The sequence below is a fragment of the Onychomys torridus genome, chromosome 6, assembly GCF_903995425.1.
Source record: "Onychomys torridus chromosome 6, mOncTor1.1, whole genome shotgun sequence".
NCBI lineage: Eukaryota > Metazoa > Chordata > Mammalia > Rodentia > Cricetidae > Onychomys > Onychomys torridus.
Genome location: NC_050448.1, coordinates 120,763,789 through 120,784,495, shown reverse-complemented (window position 1 = coordinate 120,784,495; position 20,707 = coordinate 120,763,789). Strand labels below are relative to the sequence as shown.

At 40.7% G+C, this 20,707-nt stretch overlaps 1 protein-coding gene and 1 long non-coding RNA gene across 5 annotated transcripts in view; one reads left to right on the top strand and one right to left on the bottom strand.

Annotated features, from left to right (window-relative positions):
• Positions 1-20,707, top strand: part of LOC118585530 — a 36,714-nt gene that overhangs the window by 12,396 nt on the left and 3,611 nt on the right. The window lies entirely within an intron of this gene.
• Col24a1 (collagen type XXIV alpha 1 chain) overlaps positions 4,685-20,707 on the bottom strand; it is a 259,667-nt gene continuing 243,644 nt past the window's right edge. For all 4 annotated transcript variants that reach the window (XM_036190194.1, XM_036190198.1, XM_036190196.1 and 1 more), the window contains 5 exons: positions 20,343-20,408; positions 19,209-19,377; positions 15,265-15,374; positions 12,080-12,295; positions 4,685-6,131 (listed from right to left, as the gene is read on the bottom strand). In XM_036190194.1, coding sequence (XP_036046087.1) covers positions 5,985-6,131; positions 12,080-12,295; positions 15,265-15,374; positions 19,209-19,377; positions 20,343-20,408 — 708 coding nt within the window. In that variant the 3' untranslated portion in view covers positions 4,685-5,984. The remainder of the gene's footprint in view (positions 6,132-12,079; positions 12,296-15,264; positions 15,375-19,208; positions 19,378-20,342; positions 20,409-20,707) is intronic.

The following is a 20,707-nucleotide window of genomic DNA, read 5'->3' as shown; positions in this document are numbered from 1 at the left end:
GGTCTTTTCCTATTAGCTAGCCTCTCTGGAGTTGTGGGTTGCAGTCTGGCCATCCCTTCCCTCACATCTAGTATCCACTTATGAGTGAGTACATACTATGTTTGTCCTTCTGAGTCTGGGTTACCTCACTCAAGATGATATTTTCTAGATCCATCCATTTGCCTGCAAATTTCATATCATTGTTTTTTACTGCTGAGTAGTACTCCATTGTGTATATGTGCCATATTTTCTTTATCTATTCTTCAGTTGGGGGACATCTAGGTTGTTTCGAGGTTCTTGCTATTATGAATAATGCTGATATGAACATAGTTGAGCATGTGTCCTTGTGGTAAGATTGAGTATTCCTTGGGTATATGCCCAAGAGTGGTATAACTGGGTCTTGAGGAAGACTTATTCCCAATTTTCTGATTTCCAGAGTGGCTGTACAAGTTTGCATTCCCACCAACAGTGGAGCAGTGTTACCCTTTCTCCACATCCTCTCCAACATAAGCTGTCTTCAGTGTTTTTGATCTTAGTCATTCTGACAGGTGTAAAATGGTATCTCAGAGTTGTTTTGATTTGCATTTCCCTGTTGACTAAGGATGTTGAGCAATTCCTTAAATGCCTTTGAGCCATTTGAGATTCTTCTATTGAGAATTCTCTGTTAAGCTCTGTAGCCCATTTTTTAAAATTGGTTTGTTCAGTATTTTGATGTCTAGCTTTTTGAGTTCTTTATATATTTTGGAGATCAGCCCTCTGTGGGGGAGGTGGCAGAGGGCAAGAAGTGGGGGGTGAGAACATAGGGAAATGGGAGGGTCAAGCTGGAACAGGGACAGAGTGGGAGGGTAGGGAGGAAGATACCATGATAGATGAGGACATCATGGGAATAGGAAGAGGCAGGGTGCTAGGGAGGCTCTCAGGAATCCACAAGGTTGACCCCACCTTGGTCTGCTGGCAGTGGTCCAGAGGGGTGGTGACCAGCCCAGCAAATAACCTAGCTGTCATCATAGAGCCTTTGTCCAGTGACAGATGGAGGCAGATACAGAGATCCACGGCTACGCACCAAGCTGAACTCTGGGAATCCAATTGATGAGACAGAGGAGAGATACTGCAGGGGAGGGACGTTGAGATCATGATGGGAGGATGTGCAGAGATGGCCGGCCACACTAGTGGAAGCCCATGAACTGTGGACTGGTGGCTGTGGGTACCCCATGGGACTGGACTAGGCCCTCTGGATATGGTAGATGGTTGTTTGGCTTGAACTGTTTCAGGGGCATCCAGGCAGGGGGATCGGGATTTGACCCTGGTCTATGGGCAGGCTTCTGGAATCCAGTGCCTGTGGTGTGACACCTTGCACAGCGTTGGTGCAATGGGAAGGGGCTTGGACCTGCCTAGGTTCAGTGTGCTGGGCTCTGCTGACTCCCCATGGGAGACCTCGATTTGGGGGATGTGGGGATGCAGGGTGGCTTGGGAGAGTGGTCTGGGGGGTGGGAGGAGGGAGGAGGGGGGTCTGTGGATAGCATGTGGAGTGAGTAGAAAATTTCTTAATAAAGAAAAAAACAGAAAAAAATACACAGGCATAGCTGGACATTTTAGTATCCTCTCTCCATAACTAATAGGACAAGCAGACAGCAGCTTTTCAGTATGGGGACAGAAACAATGTGACTTTTCCAAATTCCTAGAACAAGGAATGTACATGTTGATACTGAATAAAGTTTCTCTCTTCCAGGATCATTTCTATGGTTTTATATCCCAGTAAAAATTTGTGATACTTTACGAAGACCAAGACAGTGTAGATGGATCAACAGTTAAATGCACTTATTGCTCTTGTAGGTGACCCAGGTTTAGTTCCCAGCACTCACACACAGGTGGCTCACAATCATCTGTAACTCCAATTCCAGTGGATCCATGTCTCCTCTGATCTCCTGGGCTCCTGCACATATGTGGTGCACACACACACACACTCAGGCACACACATATGCTCATAAAACAATAAATATTTAAAAAATTAAAAGAATAAAAATGGGGGGCTGGAGAGATGGCTCAGAGGTTAAGAGCACTACCTGTTCTTCTAGAGGTCCTGAGTTCAGTTCCCAGCAACCACATGGTGGCTCACAACCATCTATAATAAAATCTGATGCTCTCTTCTGGTGTGCAGGCATACATGCAGACAGAACACTGTACCCATAATAAATAAATAAATCTTAAAAATTGAATAAAGATTGGGAGGAAATCCAAAAACTTTCCTTAAGTATTAGTAGACATAGGCACATCTGATATTAAAAGAATTTAACATAGAAAATATAAAAAATTATACTTATAAAGCAAATTTTATGGGTTCATGTTCAGTAACATCAGATTCCTACCCAGAATCTGCCAGGGTAGGAATATTTTTACCATGCCAATGAATAAGCCAAGTAGGGATTGTTCCTTTCTTCCCCAGCACAGATTTTCATTATGGATTCCATACAGCTCTCTTCGTAGACACCCACCCCCCAGCCCTCTCTCCCAAGCCACCCTGCATCCCCACATCCCCCAAATCGAGGTCTCCCATGGGGAGTCAGCAGAGCCCAGCACACTGAGCCTAGGCAGGTCCAAGCCCCTTCCCACTGCACCAACGCTGTGCAAGGTGTCACACCACAGACTGCCTAAGTCTTTAATGATGGCAAAGGCACTAGCAGCAGCAGACATCAAACACTGCTTTGTGTGAAGCTCTGTTCTAAGCAGTTTCCTGTGTCGAGTTATCGAATTCATTCAGAAACCCATTTAACAGTGAGCAAATGGAAGTGATGAACACACAGTATAGAAAATCACACAGCCGACCTTCACAGGGCTGTTAACCATCGTTTCACACTTACTGACTGTGCTTAAGGTGATTCAGCAGCACACTTAAAACACAATGGCACAGTTGGTGGTGCACACTTGTATTCTTAGAATTTGGAAGTAAATGCAGGAGGGTTGGGAGTTCAAGGCCAACCTTGGCTACATAATGAGTTTGAGGTCAGCCTGGACTACAGTGAGACCCTGCTTGAAAATAAAAATCCAAAACAGGAAACAAAACCAAGTAAATCAAATGAGCCATATGAACCATAATGCATGTTATTTCTGCATGCCCTCCTTTTCACCCTGTCTCCTCCTCCCTCCCTCCTTCCCTCCTTCCCTCCTTCCCTCCCTCTCTCCTTCTTTCTTTCCCTCCCTCCCTCCTTCCCTCTCTCCCTCCTTCCCTCCCTCCCTCCTTTCTCTCTGTCTGTCTTTCTTGATCACTCTCTGTGTCTTTATGTATTTCTTAAATGCTACAGAGAAATGTCATTTATCATTTGAATTTCTGGAATTAGTAATCATGTTCACAACAGTCATAGCATGCAGACTCAAACTCAATCACAGGATATGATTTTCTCATTAGAATTAACCTCTGAAAATGTTTTTATTTTCCTCCAACATAGAGTCTGACATCTTTTATTGGTGAAATTATTAAGGCCACTCCACGTAGTTAAAAGGGAGGTTTATTTTGTGGGGTAACTTACAAATGAAGGGATAGGTTGTAGGGTCTGGCAAAGGTATGGCGCAGTCCTGTGGTGTTCTCTGGAGAACTCTGCTCAGTCTACCTCCAGCATCCAGGGTCCCAGAACCAAGAGAGTGCTCTCCTCTCAATCCTGGGTCTTCCGCTTCCTCCCTCAGCCCCCCCCCCCCCACGGGACCATTCCTGAAGCCTCAATGGGGGTTGGAACTTCCAGGCCAAGGCTGGGATGGCTACCCACTACAATCTTTGCTATGGTCCCTCTTGAAGTCACATATAAAACACACATAACAAAATACTATTTCAATAATTTTAAAGCACACAATTCAGTGGTATCGACCTGCTTAAATCACTGTACAACTGGCACTCGTCTGTCTCCAGAAGTTGTCATCATCCTAAGGAGAAATCCTTTATGTACTAAAGATATTTTCCGTTTGACTCCTGCCTCTGCTAATCTGTCACATGACTTCTGTGTGTACGATGAGTCGGTGCACTCTTGACTCTCATGGAAAGGGAACCCTACCATATTTGTCCTTTTGTACCTGGTTTAACCTCAGTGTTTGCAAGATTCACCCGTGTTGTATCATACATCAATATTTCATGCATTGTAAGGCTGCAGAATATCCTATTACAGGAAAACATTCTGCGGTTGCTTCTTTTGATAGGATCTTTTATATTCAAGGTTTTTTTGTTTTGTTTTGTTTTTTTTTTTTTTTTAATGTAGTCCAGTTTATCTAGGATTTTCTCTTAAGTGTGATTTTGGTGTTATTCCCAGAAATTATCATTAAATCAGATGTTGTGAAGGTTTTCTATGCTTCCTCTGAGAGCTTATTTTGGCTCTGATTCCAGGTGAGCTGTTTTGTACTACCAAGGAAGGAAATTGTCTGCCTTTGTTTTTTGGTAGGTGGACACTCAGTTTTCCCAGGCCTCTTTTATGAGAACACTGTCCTTGATCCTCTGGATGGTGCTGACATCCTTACTGGAAATCATTCATCATATCTTAGGCCACGGTTGTTTCTGTACCATGTCCTAATTATGTAAAGATGGGCAACAGGCCCTATACTCCTTCAGTAATCATATAGCATATTTTCTAATAATCAAAATATACACAGCATGGGATGGCAGAGAAGTTACTATATGTAATAAATGAGCATGGTAATAAATAAAGGTGACAAGAATAACTTGAAATGATTTAAAGTACCTCTTTATTATACATAGGTTAAATATGGTTTGCTGAGGTTAACAGTATGCTTGTAATAGTTGAACAACAGGCTCATCCATACAGCAAGAGGCATAATCTTTACTTGAATATTGAACTAACATTTCTCTGACAGTAAAAGATTGACAGGTAGATCTTAGTTTTAGTGGAAAAAGACCCCCCTCAGCGCACAATGCTGCTTTAAAGACTATAAAATTCTTCTAAGCACTAACATTATATTTAAGAACAATGATAAGAAAAAAATCAATATGTACTACAAAGCAAATATTTTCTATATAGCATAAATATAGTTTTATAATTTAAAACAGCAGCAATTTTCAAAAGATTGGCTGAATTAAAACTTTACACAATATTTATATATATATTTATATACACTGTATCATTCCAGATGATATTGGAGTTTTAAAACAGTATATCACAAACCCCAGTTTCTAACCCAAACCTACCATTGGATATAGGTGACCTAAGATACTTTTTACAGCAATTTAAGGAAGAAAACAAAAAACAAAAGAAACACCCTAATTCTCTTGCATATACACGAGTTATGACATGCTGGCTTTGATTCCGTGTGCATAAAGAGAATTTTAAAATAAAATAAGGACTTTGCATAAATAGCTTTACTTGTTATTAAGCATGAGACCAAACAGATGGAAATAAGTATTAACAATTAAGACGGATTTTGATGTAACCAGTACATACACTCTTAATGACGACAAAGAAGAAAGACAGTCTATGACAGCCACAGCACCCTGTTTTAAGAAACAGCACCAGGCAACACAAAAAGGCAGCATGGAAGAGGTAGTGTACACCAGCTAAGAGTTTATGCCCCTGGGGGACCTGAATACAGCTTTGTGTTTGGGAAGAGAAGGTGCCAGAGACTGTGGCTGGCAAGTTTTAGACAGAAACGTCGTACCGTGTAGAGCACTATCCAGTACTGCTCCACAGTGCCCCACAGCTCCAGCTGTCTAAGGGGACAAAAGCATAGGGCACCCTGGAGAATTCCAAGTTCATACATTTTCAGTTCTAGGGAATTCTTTACAAAAACTCAGATCAATAAAAAAAATTTTAAGAGAATTAAATACATTATCAATCATAGTCCTTTGAAAATGTCGTTTCTCCTTAGGAGGAAATCTTTTCTTCCTGAGATTTCTTAAGATTTAGCCGCTGTTTTCCCTACATTTCTTCACAATGTACTTTTCTGTCATCATTTCCTCTGCACCAAGTCCCTGACCCCCCACAGCTCAGCTTCTGAGCACTAACCCCGAGGCTTTAAAGAAAGCACACGGAGCTGCTTTCAATGCAGAGCTTCCCCTCAGTTCTGAGATGAGGAAGGCTTTGGACTTCAGTCACAGGAAGCTGATTGGGATTCTGCGTGTGAAAAAGGAATTTTGCCTTGTGCCAGCTGCCATCCTGAATCTGTAACAGAAGAGCAAAGTGCTTTCAAACGGAACTGCTTCTCCAAGCACTCAGCCTCAACAAGCAGCACCCTCCACAGACAATGTGGATTCCCGTCAAGGTTTAGACAGACAGTGGCGGAAGCTCTTGGAATACCAGCAGCCGAGGCAAGGGGAATCGTAAGTTTGAGGCCCACCTGGACTACATGGTGTGTTTGAGTCCAGCTTGGGTATATAGAGGCCTGACCCCCCAAAATAAAAAAAAAAAGATTTAAATAGAATAGAAAACAATTAGAACAATACTAAATAAATATTAGTAATTACCATCAAATATTGGAAGTCTAGGCTAGTTCTTCCTTTTCTCTCCTTTCCTTCCTTGCCCTATCTTCTCTCCCTGCCCCCATACTGGGTATTAAAGCTAAGTCCTCTCACTACACTGGTCACTGGGCTACATCTCAAGACTCTTTATATATTGATGAGATCATAAGCTACCTACTGTGCTAACACAGCACCTCTTTCTTATTCTTAAAGACAAGAACTCACTAAACTGCTCAGGCTGGCTTTGAACTCATTCTATGGACAAGGCAGGGCTTGAACATATGATCCTTCTGCCTTAGTCTTTTGAGTGGCTGAGATTACAGACCTGTACCATACCACCAGGCCCATTGTGATAGTGTTAATTCTTAACCTGACAGAATCAAGAATCACCTGGGAGACTGGCCTCTGATCATGTTAGTGGGGGCTTATCTTTACTACATTAAGTGAGGTTAGAGGACCTGCCCACAGTGAGTGGCAATATTTCGTAAACAGGGGATCCTAGACTACATATGAATGGAGAAAGTCAGCTGGGCACTAGCATGTGTGCATTCATGGATATTTTGGATGCTACATGAGCATCTCTGACTCACAGTAAACCTTTTCCTGTAAGTTGCTCGTGATAGAGTGGTTTTTTTTTTTTTTTCAAAGCTGAGGACTGAACCCAAGGCCTTGAGCTTGCAAGTGTTCTACCACTGAGCTAAATCCCCAACCCCGGACAGAGTGTTTTATTACAGCATCAGGAAAAGAAATTAAGACAGCAGGCTCCCTTTTGATTTTTACTGCCAGAGATTAATATAAGCTTTTGGCTTCTGATGGACCACGGTAGGAGATATGAGTTAGAAATCTGCAGTGTTCCTAATAAGGATCAGACTCATCTGTTCCTTTTTTGAGCATTTATTTGGTGTGTGTGTGTGTGTGTGTGTGTATGTGTGTGTGTGTGTGTGTGTGTGTGTTAGGTTAGTGGAGACCAATAAGAGCAGTCCTCTCCTTCTACCACATGGGTTCCAATGAACTTGGGTCATCAGGCTTTGGCAGCAGACCTTCTACCCACTGAGCCTTCATGGCAGTCCCCTCTCCCTATATTTCTTCAGGTTGTCACTTTTCCTGGGTACAAGAGGACTAATTATCACAATCTTTGTGTATTAGGTGCCGAATAGCCAGAATTGCCTTGTTAGAAGCAGTTGAATGGTAATCATATTGAATCATCTTAGGTTCCCATCCCTGCCTCTTCTGTGGTTTTCCATTCAAATGGCTTTCTTCTTTGTTCTTTGTAAGCCTTCTGCTTCCCACATTATTGCAGCCTTTGCTATTTATGATAAATAATATGGTCAAGATCCATTATAAAATGTTCTATGTTAAATATTCAATGAGAGAAAGCAGAGAAACACAGTTGCCTAAATTTGTGGAACTTTTTATTCAGAAGCCAATTTACTTGCTCATAGTCTTGCCATGTTCTGAATCTTAAAATTTGAAGGTTCTTTAGTGACCATTTAAGCTAATATCATCATGTTAAAGCCAAGGCCATTGATGTTCACCAAGAAGTCATTTGTCTGATGTCATAAGGTTGGTATGATAGCCAGACCTAAACTGTTGGAAAGACACTGACCTGTCAAGCAGACACTGAACATAATGCAACTGTTAGACTTATTCACTGACTCATCACACAGACATCGCATATGCTGCTTAACAGTAGGCATAATTGAGTGAGCTGTCTTTTCTAATTTTATTACAGTGCTTGGGAAATACAAAGGTAACTCACTTGGTTCTGACATCTGAAGTAAATAGCTTAGCAATCTCACTGGGAAAAACAGACATAAATAAGCAATTCAAGATCGTGTAAGGCAAGGGCAAGTACAGCCTACAGACAAAGACCGTGTACAGTAAGGGCAAGATGTATGGTACAGACAGACACGCATACTAAATTCTCCATTGCTAGAGAAGCCAGGAAACATTTAGGAGATCCAGAATTGTCTGGGTCTTAAAGAATGCCAGAAACTTCCAGATGGTGAGAGAAGTCGAGAAAGATATTGCAGAGGAAAGGGAATGATGCAGCTGTGAAGTCAGTCTAGCATGGGGTGAGAACACCTCCTGGGAAAATGGAAATTCAGGCGCCCATACTTTGCCACATATACAATGGGACTTGAACCTGATTTACAGGGCTGGAGATCAAATGAGAGTTCAAGTCAACATTGCAAGCTGGCTGTGAGGCGTGGAATTTGGAGCTGTGCATACCTGCGGTTGCTCTCCTGCTTCTCCACTAATTAGTTGATAACATCCAGGAAGTTTCTTAAGCTTTCTGTACCTTTACTTTCTTCTCTATGAAATGGGACTAATCTTATTTGTTTGTCTGGGAGACAATCTCATGTAGCCAAGGCTGGCCCTGAATACCTAATCCTTCTATCTCTACACCCTAACTGCTAAGTTTACAGTGTGTACTACCAAGGCTGGCTTGGACTAATGTTTTTTACAAGTGTATTATGACTAATAAAATAATATTGGACTGTATGTTCAATTACCATATAAAAACAATCAATAAATAGTGGAATTATTATTATTATTTGTCGTTGTTGTAATAAATAGATCACTCTGGCCATAGAATACAGTAGTAACCTGTGAAAGCCCAGCGCAATCTAGAAAGTTAGGTTGGGGCCTGACTTGCTGAGCTGTATCCCACTCATTGATTCATTGATGCTCAGATTGCATCTCAGAGGTGCTAATACGCTACTTCTAACTAAGAAAGTTCCTGGGAAGGACTAAAAGTTACACGAACTTGTTGGGAATACTCTCTCTCTCTCTCTCTCTCTCTCTCTCTCTCTCTCTATATATATATATATATATATATATATATATATATATATATATATATATGATTTTCTAGTCATTTTACAGTATCAGCCATGGACTCCCCTGTCCTCCCTCCTTCCACCCCCAGCCTTCCCCCAATCTACCCCCCATTCCCACCTCCTCCAAGGCAAGGTCTCCCCTGGGGAGTCAGCTCAGGCTGGTAGATTCAGTTGAGGCAGGTCCAGTCCCCTCCTCCCTCACCAAGGCTGAGCAAAGTGTCCCACCATAAGCCCTAGGTTCCAAAAAGCCTGCTCATTCACCAAGGACAGGTCCTGGTCCCACTGCCTGGGGGCCTCCTAAACAGTTCAAATTAATCAATTGTCTCACTTATCCAGAGGACCTAGTCCAGTTCCATGGGGGCTCCTTAGCTATCACAGTTCACGTGTTTCCACTAGTTTGGCTATTTGTCCCTGTGCTTTTTCCAATCATGGTCTCAGTATCTCTTGCTCATAAAGTCCCTCCTCTCTCTCTCGTTGATTGGACTCTTGGAGCTCCACCTGGGGCTTGGCTGTGGATCTCTGCATCTGCTTCCATCAGGGACTGGAGAGATGGCTCAGAGGTCAAGAGCACTGGCTGCAGCCAGGCGGTGATGGCGCACGCCTTTAATCCCAGCACTTGGGAGGCAGAAGCAGGTGGATCTCTGTGAGTTTGAGGCCAGCCAGGTCTACAAAACAAGTTACAGGACAGCCAGGACCGTTAACACAGAGAAACTCTGTCTCAAAAAACAAACAAAACAAACAACAAACAAAAAAGAGCACTGGCTGCTCTTCCAGAGGACCTGAGTTCAATTCCCAGCACTCACATGGTGACTCACAGCTATTTATAATGAGATCTGGTGCCCTCTTCCAGCCTGCAGGCATACATGCAAGCAGAATACTGCATACATAATCAATAACTACTGCTCTCTTTAAATAAAGTAAGAACAATCTACTTTTGACCATTCACCTACGAAAAGAAATGTAGAAAAAATGGTTTCCAAGAAATGGCAAGAGATGTTAAATCATGGACTTAATTATACATTAAGGTGGGAAACAATGCTACTTAAAACTAATTAATGAAAAATTAATTATATATAAGTAAGTTTTTCACAGTATCTAGGACTTCATTTCAGTAGGAAAAAAGTGAGCTAAAAGTCAAATACCATGAGGACCAGTCAGTCCACAAGTGTATTCATGTTTAATTGTATAAGAATTAGCAAAACCAAATAAAGTAACAATTCTATGACTTGTCTTCCTTGTAGCAAAAACCATGAAACAAATATATTTATGTGCATGCTACCTCAGTCAACTGATGAGCTGAGCTATCAATCCACTCATTCATCTATCCAGATATAACTATCTCACCTGAGGACTAACATCAATGCTTTAACATCTGTTTTACACATAAAAATACATAAAGAGGGGTAGGAGAGCTGATTCATCAATTAAGAGCATACACTGCTCTTACAGAGTTTGGCCTCCAGCACCCACGTTAGACAGATCACAACTGCCTATAACTCCAGCTCCAGGGGCTCTGACACCTTTTGTAACTTCCATGAGCACTTGTACATATGTGGCACACACAAACACACAAAGATATGCACACGTGCACATAATTAAAAATAAGGGGCTGGAGAGACTGCTCAGTGGTCAAGAACACTTGCTCTTCTTGCAGAGGATTCAGGCTTGGTTCTTAGGACCCACATGGTGACTCATAATCATCTATAATTCCAGTTCCAGGTTATCCAGTGTCTGACCTCAAAAGGCATTTGGCACAAGTCTGGTGCACATATATACATGTAGGCAAGTCATTCATACATGTAAAAAAAACTTTAAAAATAAACCTTTAAAAAAGACATTAAAGGGGTTGGAGATTTAGCTCAGTGGTAGAGCACTTGCCTAGCAAGCGCAAGGCCCTGGGTTCGATCCTCAGCTCCACAAGAAAAAAAAAAAGACATTAAAAAACCATGAATAAGCTGGGCATAGTGGCATGTGGGAGGCAGAGGCAGGTGGGTCTCTGAGTTCAAGGCCAACCTGGGCTATATAGCAAGCTCTAGGATATTCAGGACTACATGGAGAAACCCTGTCTCAAAAAACAAAACAAAATAAAAATCTATTAACATAACAAAAATTGACAATATATACATTTCCAGATAAGTAGATATAGATAGATAATGGTTTTTTATGGAAAATGTAGGTAAGATAGGGACCTTAAAACTTAGTACCCTTCTGTAGTTTCAGTTTGCAAGGAAAGTCATTTTTAAGTCACATTTCTAAAAGTGCCATTCTGTGGTGATATTTCATATGTGCACCCCAATAAAACTTATCTGGGGATCAGAGAATAGAGCCAGCCCCCAAATTAGACATAGAGGTTAGGAATGGTGGCACACACCTTTAATCCTATCACTCTGGGAGGCAGAGATCCTCTGGATCTCTGTGAGTTCAAGGCCACACTGGAAACAGAGCCAGGCATGGTGGCACATGCCTTTAATCCCAGCACTTGAGATCGCATGCCTTTGCTACCAAGTGAGAAGCACACACACCTTTAATCCCAGCACTAGGAAGGAAGGAAGGTGGCAGGGCACAGAAAGGTATATAAGGTGTGAGTAAACAGGAAGTCTCACGCTAGAGGCTGAGGAGTTGGTAAGGTGAAGTTGGCTGTGGCTTGTTCTGTTTCTCTGATCTTCCAGCTTTCACCCCAATATGTGGCTCTGGGTTTTAATTAATTAATAAGATTAGTCTTACATCTGGCCCTCAAGTGGGAGAGATTTGTCTGGACGTTGGGGCTAGGGTGGGACCAGAGAAACTTCTGTCTACACCATTCTCTTACCTTGCAGTCATCTGAGAGGACTTTAGGTTCAAGTAGAGTGTTTTCTCCAAAAATCTGACCATTCCATCCTTTGAAACTAATAGGCAATCCTGGGCCATCTGCCTGTGTGCTTGTCCACCTTGGGGTGTTTAGACAGTGAACGGTGATAATGTGGGTGGCTTCTGAGCTCAGCAAATGAAGAAAGTTCATCTGCACTTTGCCAACTCCAAACTCCAACTGGTATCATAGAAATAAGAGTCATGTTATAACACATGGTGATATAGGCAATTTCAAGGAAGGGCATCCTGAGAAAGCTGAAATTTAAATGCTAATAGGTGAAATGCTGGCAAACGTTTACCCACTGGTTCCTGGTGATGGTGGTGGTGCTGGTGGTGGTGCTGGTGGTGGTGGTGATGGCAATATTGTGTGTACATGTGTGATCTCTGATTCTGATTATAAGGGTAGAAACACTGCTGTCAGACTTCCAAGGTGATGCCAGTGGGCAGGGACTGAGAAAGGATATTGACAACAGGTATTTTTGAGTCTATGTGAACTGGCTGCAACATATCATTAGGCTACTATATATAACAGTCTAATAAAATCATTTTTATAGAGTTACTTGCAATACAATAATGATTGTTATTTTCTTGGCATAATGCTATAATCTGTTTTTCATGAGAGTCTTCATTTCAGAATACCTTTGTATGAATTTCATAAGATATGTTACAAGTTTGGAAAAATAATTTGGTTGAGTAATTTTAATTTTTTGTCAAATCCTAAGATAGTTGTAAACAATGAGTCAGCAGGAAAATGTTTACTAAGGGAATGTATACATGAACCAGCCTTAACTAATAGCATGAACAGTACAAAGGAAAACAGGAATTGGCAAGTCTGACTATAGTCCCATATTTGGAAAGGGAAGTAAATGTTTCTGTAGCCCCACACACTACTGCCACTATCACCATCATCATCATCATCATCATCATCATCACCATGGTCATTATCATTGTCAGCATAATAATCATTGTAATCATCACTAACATTATCACTACCACCACCACCATCATTGTCACCACCACCACCACCACCACCACCATCATTGTCACCACCACCACCACCACCACCACCATCATTGTCACCACCACCACCACCATCATTGTCACCACCACCACCACCACCACCACCACCACCACCACCACCATCATCATTGTCACCACCACCACCACCATCATTGTCACCACCACCACCACCACCACCACCACCACCACCACCACCATCACCATCATTGTCACCATCACCACCACCACCACCACCACCACCATCATCATTGTCACCATCACCACTATCACCACCACCACCACCATCATCATCATCATTACCATGGTCATTATCATTGTCAGCATAATAATCATCATAATCATCACCAACATTACCACCACCACCACCACCATCATTGTCACCACCACCACCATCATTGTCACCACCACCACCACCATCATCATTGTCAACACCACCACTACTCCTACCATCATCATCAACACATATTTCCATATCGAGTCAGGTATGTATAGAATACCAGCCTTCCCTAGCCTTGGTTACCTTGTTAATAAAGTGGGGTTATAACACCCACTTAATGGGACTGCTAAGAGCCTTAACTTGGTAGATTATGACAATTTTCTAATTGTTGAAGGCTGATAAGGCAGTGAAGAAATATTTTTCAAAATTTTGACTGTAACTCTCTTGGAATGTGTCTATTAATATTGCTTTGATTATGGCATTACTAGTTTTACTATTTAACATTAATAAATTTTCACACTAAAAGCACAAAACAAAACAACAAAGGTAATTATTCATTCTCAGCCACAGAGTGGAGCAAGCCCTTCTGTAGCCTGTGGTTTCATTCCCCAGGGAGCTGCTCTTCACAAACATTCCTGATTTCTGGTCTTTCTATTACCTACCAATGGGAGAATTGATTTAGTCATGGAAGAAACTAGCACATTGTTTTTACTGCTCTTATCTGGTTTGTTCAAAATTTCCCTTCTTTTATCTCCTTTCTACATAATCCTCAGGCAACTCCCAGGGCACTGAGGGTTAGGACATGGATGTATATTTTATACAGAGAACTGTTGTGTTGTTCTTCATTTAGAGGTACGCGGATCCCCTAGGGATGGAGCAGTCCTCCTTCCTCTGTTACCATGAACAGTAGTGAATGTCCACTGCAATTACACAGTAAGAAGCCCTGCTCAGTGAAGGAGAGCAGCTCAATGGGTACCAGATTCACACTGGGCCTGTAAGCCTTCTTAAGATGGACAGAGCACATGATAGGCATGTGCCAGCTCTTTGCCAATGAGAAAACTGGCAAAGCCAGTTTAATCAGAAAAAGAAAAGATGTTATAAATAGAACTGGGCTTCGGGTTTTTAAAATACTTGTAACTGTCACTGTTGTATGAAACTAATCTACATTCATTCTAAATAGTGTGTTTACAGAATTAGTCTCGAAATGTTTAAATAATATTCAGTGAATGTTTGTGGGAAGTTGTTCTGTCAATCACCCAAACCAGTAAGCTTCTATAGCAAAATTCTTTTAAAGTTGATGCAATTTTCAACAAAGCTGTAGGTAATGGATTGCTGGTCAGAACAGTACAGCTGACCAGAGGTTTTCTAAGGTCTGTGCAGGTTTAAAAACACAGCTCCATGCTGTGCAAGCTTTAGGGAATGGAAGAAACAAGATCCATGGAATATACCACACTGACCCAATCATAAGGCATACAGTCAAACTTTCAAGGTTTATGGCAGCTAACTTTTTTTTTAACAGTAAGAACTGGAGAGATGGCTCAGTAGTTAAGAGCAACTGATGCTATTGCAGAGGACCTAGGTTCAATTCCTAGCACCCAGATGGCTCACAACCATTCATAACTCCAGTTCCAAGGAATCTGATGTCCTCCTTGACTTCTCCAGGGACCAGGCATATACATATTGCACACACATATACACAGGCAAACACTTACTATATATAACAAAAATAAATCTTTAAAAATATTTTTAACAATGAAAATATTTCTCATATATGATAGAGAATGAAGAGTAAAGGGCACATTTTAATTTTATTCTTAAAAATCCACAATTAAAAGACAGAGATTTTTAAAAATCCCTGTTTATGAATACTCTATAACACACAAGCACATGTTCTAAAATTCAGTACACACCTTTGTCACAGAAACAGGAGATAAACATGTTTGGCCACCAGCACTAAAATTGCAGAAAACCTCAAAGGCATCCGAAGAGCACCCAAGATTTGGATCAATCCAGTATTTTCCTATTAATGTATAACAAACACACGAGGTTATTTCAACCTTATACAAAAATTGCATGGACTTATATATTGTGACAGCTAAGAGTGAAAACTCCCGAAAAGAATCTGTGTTGGCAGAGACTAATCGGCTGGTCAGAATTTCAGTACTGGGAAGAGACTGGAATGCTGTAGGCCCAGAGGCTAATTATCTAGTCTTGGGCTAGTTCTAGGGTCCCCTAGAACAGTCATTGCTTGCTCACATCCTTTTCTGGACTACCACCTTGTGACTAATAGATAGAAAACTTTTGGAATCTATTGATTTAGCAGACCATTAGCTTCCACTGTTTCAAACGTTAAGATTGTCGCCAGATAGATCTTGGGCCTATGTAAAGGCTTCCCCCATCTCACTGTAACCACCTCTCTGATGCACCCCCCAGTATATTTTAAACTTGCCTTGATTTATATTTTTCTGTGTTCTGTACTTCATAAAACTACTTCCATATTGGAACGTGGAATTTGGGATAACCTAAATCCATGTTTCTGGGCCATAGTCACTAAAAATGGCCCTAAAAGAACTGTCTCTTATTGCCCTTAAGATAAGAGCTGTGGTTTTTATGTCAATACATGTTGACATATCATAATTTTATCTGTTAAAATACATAGCTGATTGTAAACACCTATGCTTAGCTAGTGAATGAAAGCTATAAGCACGTAAAATTGTTACCTAGAACTGTATTTTCAAGAACCTATCAATATAAAAACTTTCATAATTTTAATCAAAATGAGAGTTAGGCTGAGTTCACTGCTTTGGATTATGGATAGGTAGGTGTCAGTTAAGGCCTTCCTGTGAGATGGCTCAGTGGGCAGAGGTGCTTCCCACTAAGCTTCATGACCTGATTTTGGTCCCTGGGATTCATATGGTGGAAGGAGAGAACTGACTTTTGCAAGTTGTCCTACAATCTCTGCGTACTCACTGCGGTATGTGTGTACCCACATGAAATAAACGAATGTAAAAAAATTTTAAGAAGGAAAAGGTCAACTAGAAGAGAATTATCTGAAGTTACACAGTTAGTATTAAAGTTGTAGTTAATGTACATTTCTGTTCTAAAGTATAAAGATTAAAATGGAGATTTCATTTCAAATAGAAATGATTTCAACCTAGCTGAAGAAAATAATAGTGATGAGTAAAAATAATAAAATTGAGGTGGAGAGATGGCTCTGAGGTTAAGAGCACTGGCTGCTCCTACAGAGGACTTGGATTTTATTCATAGCCTCTACATGGCAGCTCACAACTGTCTTGTTATTCCAGAAGATTCAGTGCTCTCTTCTGGCCTCCCCAGGCTCTGCTGCCCACCTGTGGTGCATATGCACACATGCAGACAAAACTCATAAAATTAAAAACCAAAACATTCTATTTTATTCTGAGAAAGAAAAATACGTAATTAAACAGTGACTTATGTTTGTGTTTTTCCCTTCAGAGCTGTAAGTGGGCAGGACTGAAGTCTCTATACCTCACTCCTGCTAGCCAATCTATAGCTAAAGTGAGGGCAGAGAATAAAATGATTGTTTAGGAAATGCTCAGCTGAAAGGCACGTGCTAGCCTCCTGATTCCAGGATGACAGGATATTCAAACCGCATCTGATTCCAAAAACAGGAACAGGAGCCCTGGAATCCACACTTCAGCTTTCTTGCGTTAAAAAAACAAGGCTGTCAAATCAATTTTTATCAAATGTCACTTCCTACCACTGAGGCTGAGATTATGTTCCTTTCTACCTTAGAGAGTCCTCTATCTCATCCGCATTTCCCCTGCCTTCCAACACCCTTGCATCTTGTCCCTCTACCATTCTAACATGCCCACAAGACACATATTTGCTGAACTGGGAGTTCAAAGGCAAGGAATGTACTCAGTGACAGTGACTTTCAAACTGCAGTGAGCACAAACCATCTTAGTGGGCTCCACCCAGAGCTGCTGGTTCACGAAGTCCTGGGTGCAGCTCGAGAATTTGCATTTCCAATAACATCTAATTGTCATCCAGGGAGTATGTTTGGAGAACTGCTCATTTCTTGACAAAGAAGGAAAGAGTGGAGGACGTTTGCCTTCATCAGACTCCTTCAGAATCCTCAATATTTTATACATTTGTAGAAATCATAGCTGATTTCTCACTGGAATCCCATACAGACTTCCAGTCTTATCCAAGGGAGTGAATGCACACCCTCATTCATTATCTTTTCTATTTCAAGAAATTTTTTTCTACTACTATGTGAGATATTTTTGTGTAGATGAAAATTGTTCCATCAAGCTTCTGTTGTCTGTGTGGTGGCATGCTTTGAATTTAGACACCATGTTGCACAATGGGGACCTGGCAGGAGCTTCATGGTAATATGAGACATAGTTTATCTTAAATCTATTTTATGAGCCTTATATCTTTGTGAGCCAAAGGGTTCTAATTCAAAACTAGCTCTGCCCCAGGGCATTGCTTCTCTCTCTAGTTCTTTCATTCAAGCTCTGCCCTGGCCTCACAGTGTTGGGTGCGGGAAGGTGTCTCTTCTGCTGCTTCCTCCGGATCATTTCCCTTAAAAATGTTCTCCCTTGAAACATCTATGTTGCAATAATTACCACCATGTTATATCATCTGTTATCATTCCCAGGGCAACAACTGAAAATATTTGAATACTTAAATTTCTGTCTTGTTATTACTTTCAGAGAAATCTATGTTTAACCTCATTGTTGGTATTTTCTTAAACCCACATGAACACTACTCCTAATGCCTTGGCCCCTCTGCTCCTGACACTCCAGTTTCCTCTACTCCAACCATTAACTCCCAAGGCTGTGTACCTAACCTGTACTACCTGCAACCCTACCTTCTCAACAATTCCATCCCTCTGCTTCTTCCTGCTTACACCTTCTAGTATCTTTAATCAACAGTTTCTTTGATCCATCGGGACTGATTGCCCATTGATGTCATCAGTTCTCTGTGCCCTCATGCCCTCCTGCAGTCTGAAGTTCAGAGTTCCCCCTCCATTGAACAGTACAAGACAAGCTCTTAGCTCTCTTGCCCCCTCTCTTCATTGTATTTGTCTTATAAAATCCAATCCTAAATAAAAGTCATTTTTCTGACTAATTTGTAGAAAGCAAAACTGGGCTCAACTTAACTGGGAATTAGGTTTTTAGCAAAGCAAAAAGACATAATATTAACTATACATGTGGTTATAGACTAAAAACAAAAACAAAATGACACAATTTTTTGGCAGTTAGTGTTTCTCTTCCTTAAATGGTGGTTGATCCTCTGGGTTTAAAACATTTCCTTAATGATTTTCTATAAACCTACATTTTTTTTTTTTGTGGAGCTGAGGATCGAACCCAAGGCCTTGTGCTTGCAAGCACTCTACCACTGAGCTAAATCCCCAACCCTAAACCTACTTTTATATTCCTGACCAATGTACTTGAACAGGATGAGAAATTTTATTTTGATGTTTGCTGATGATGCATATTTAAATTCTATTAAACCACATTGTTAGGAAGTGCTATAGAAGAGAATTTATGATTTTAAAAAAAGTGTTGTCAACTTTGATGGCTTTGAATTACCAAGGACTAAGATATGTTCCTGTCTATCACCCCTAAGGTCAGTCTTCCCTATATGATGTGCTACCTTGCAAATACAAAGTATAAACAAGGACACAGGACTGAGGAGGTTTCAGATGTATATCCTCCTCAAAAACTATTTCAGTTTGATGACATTATAATGGCTTTTGCTGATGTTTTATTGAAGTGACTGTGATCGGAAGTGAACACGTTGCAGATCTCAAATGTTCTGAAATGAAGAAATTAGACATGAGAATCTAATGAGAAGGACTTACCATCTGAAACCTTGTACTCACAGCTGAGCAAATCCTTGCAGATCCGTGCTGGGTTATCTTGTGTGCCAAGAGGATTCTTGATGCTGCTCAGTAAACTGGTAAGGTGGGTCAGGGTTTTGAATATTTCTGCACTGGGGTTGATTAAAGTCACTTCAGTATTCTGGTAACTCTGCCAAGTCATCACAAGAATCATATAAGCAAGAAAACCCCAATAACAATCTGGACAAGGCAGAATAAGACTGTGATCCTAATTGCTTTTAGGGAGCTGAGACTAGGGTAGAAAGTATATATCTTCATATCTAAGCATGGATATCTGCTTACTAATCCTGGATCCCAATAGGAGGTCAGAGTTTAGTTTGTAAGTTGACAAGAGACTTAAGGAATATTATGCCTACTGCACCATGCTTTTAAAACTCCATATAAAATAATCAGTTTAAATTTTTATTTTAAACTTTATTGTAAAACCTGCAAAGAATCATACTGAAATTAATCAGAACCAAAGACTATTTAACTTAAATGATCTTCTGCACAGCCAGAACAGCCATCCTGAGTCTGTGGAGCCTCACTCTGGATTATACACTTTTACTATCAAACACATTTTCATGTACTCACCGACCACCCAAAATGAAAAGCCTATGACAGGGTGAGAACTAGAAAACAACTAGTTTTCTACTCTCATTCATAACTCATGTCCACTGTCCACATGCAGTCTTCCTCAGACCTCGATACTTAGCTTTTGACTTCGCTTTTCTATGTGTTATACTGGACGTACACATACACTTGCTACGTGTATACATAGATGATTGACCAGATTTACCAAAGCGGGAGAACATGCTTCTTTTCTTTCTTTTTGAGATTAAATGAAATGAGTGATCATGACAAGTACTGCAAGAAATATGGTTAATTTTACTTCACTATCTTCCCAACAGTACAGAAGCCCTTAAAAAATAAGTCCTTTAAAAGTCCTAAATGTTTTGCTTTAAATATTTTTTTATGAAACATCCTGTGCATGTATTTCTGTTTTATTATACTTGAAAACAGTTTCTGATTTTCTGTTTTAAATACAACCTTTGAGATAATGCCACATTTTGGCTTTCAATAAACTGCCAATATAAATAGAGGCAGATATATTACCTCCATCTGCAGGGCAGAATTTGATGCAATCAGGGCTTGAATAGCAGCATTGATATCCATTAGTCTCTGTGTAAAACAAAACCATTTGAGATTGCAGTAAGATCAAGAGAGTATGCTGAAGAACTCTGTGTTCAGTATGTTCTGGGAACCTTGCTGTTAACGTCTGCTAGATTGATCTGAATGGAATCTGCAACTCTTATGATGACAGATCTTGCAAATAATAGCTAGCTATTTTATATGAAAGACAACATGCGGCCTTCATTCTGATCCCACAGATCTCCTTCAAACAGGACCTGGTCTACAGCTTACTAATGGAAGCTCTTTGTCCTGCTGCATGGAAGTGTGCATACATCACTTCTCAAATG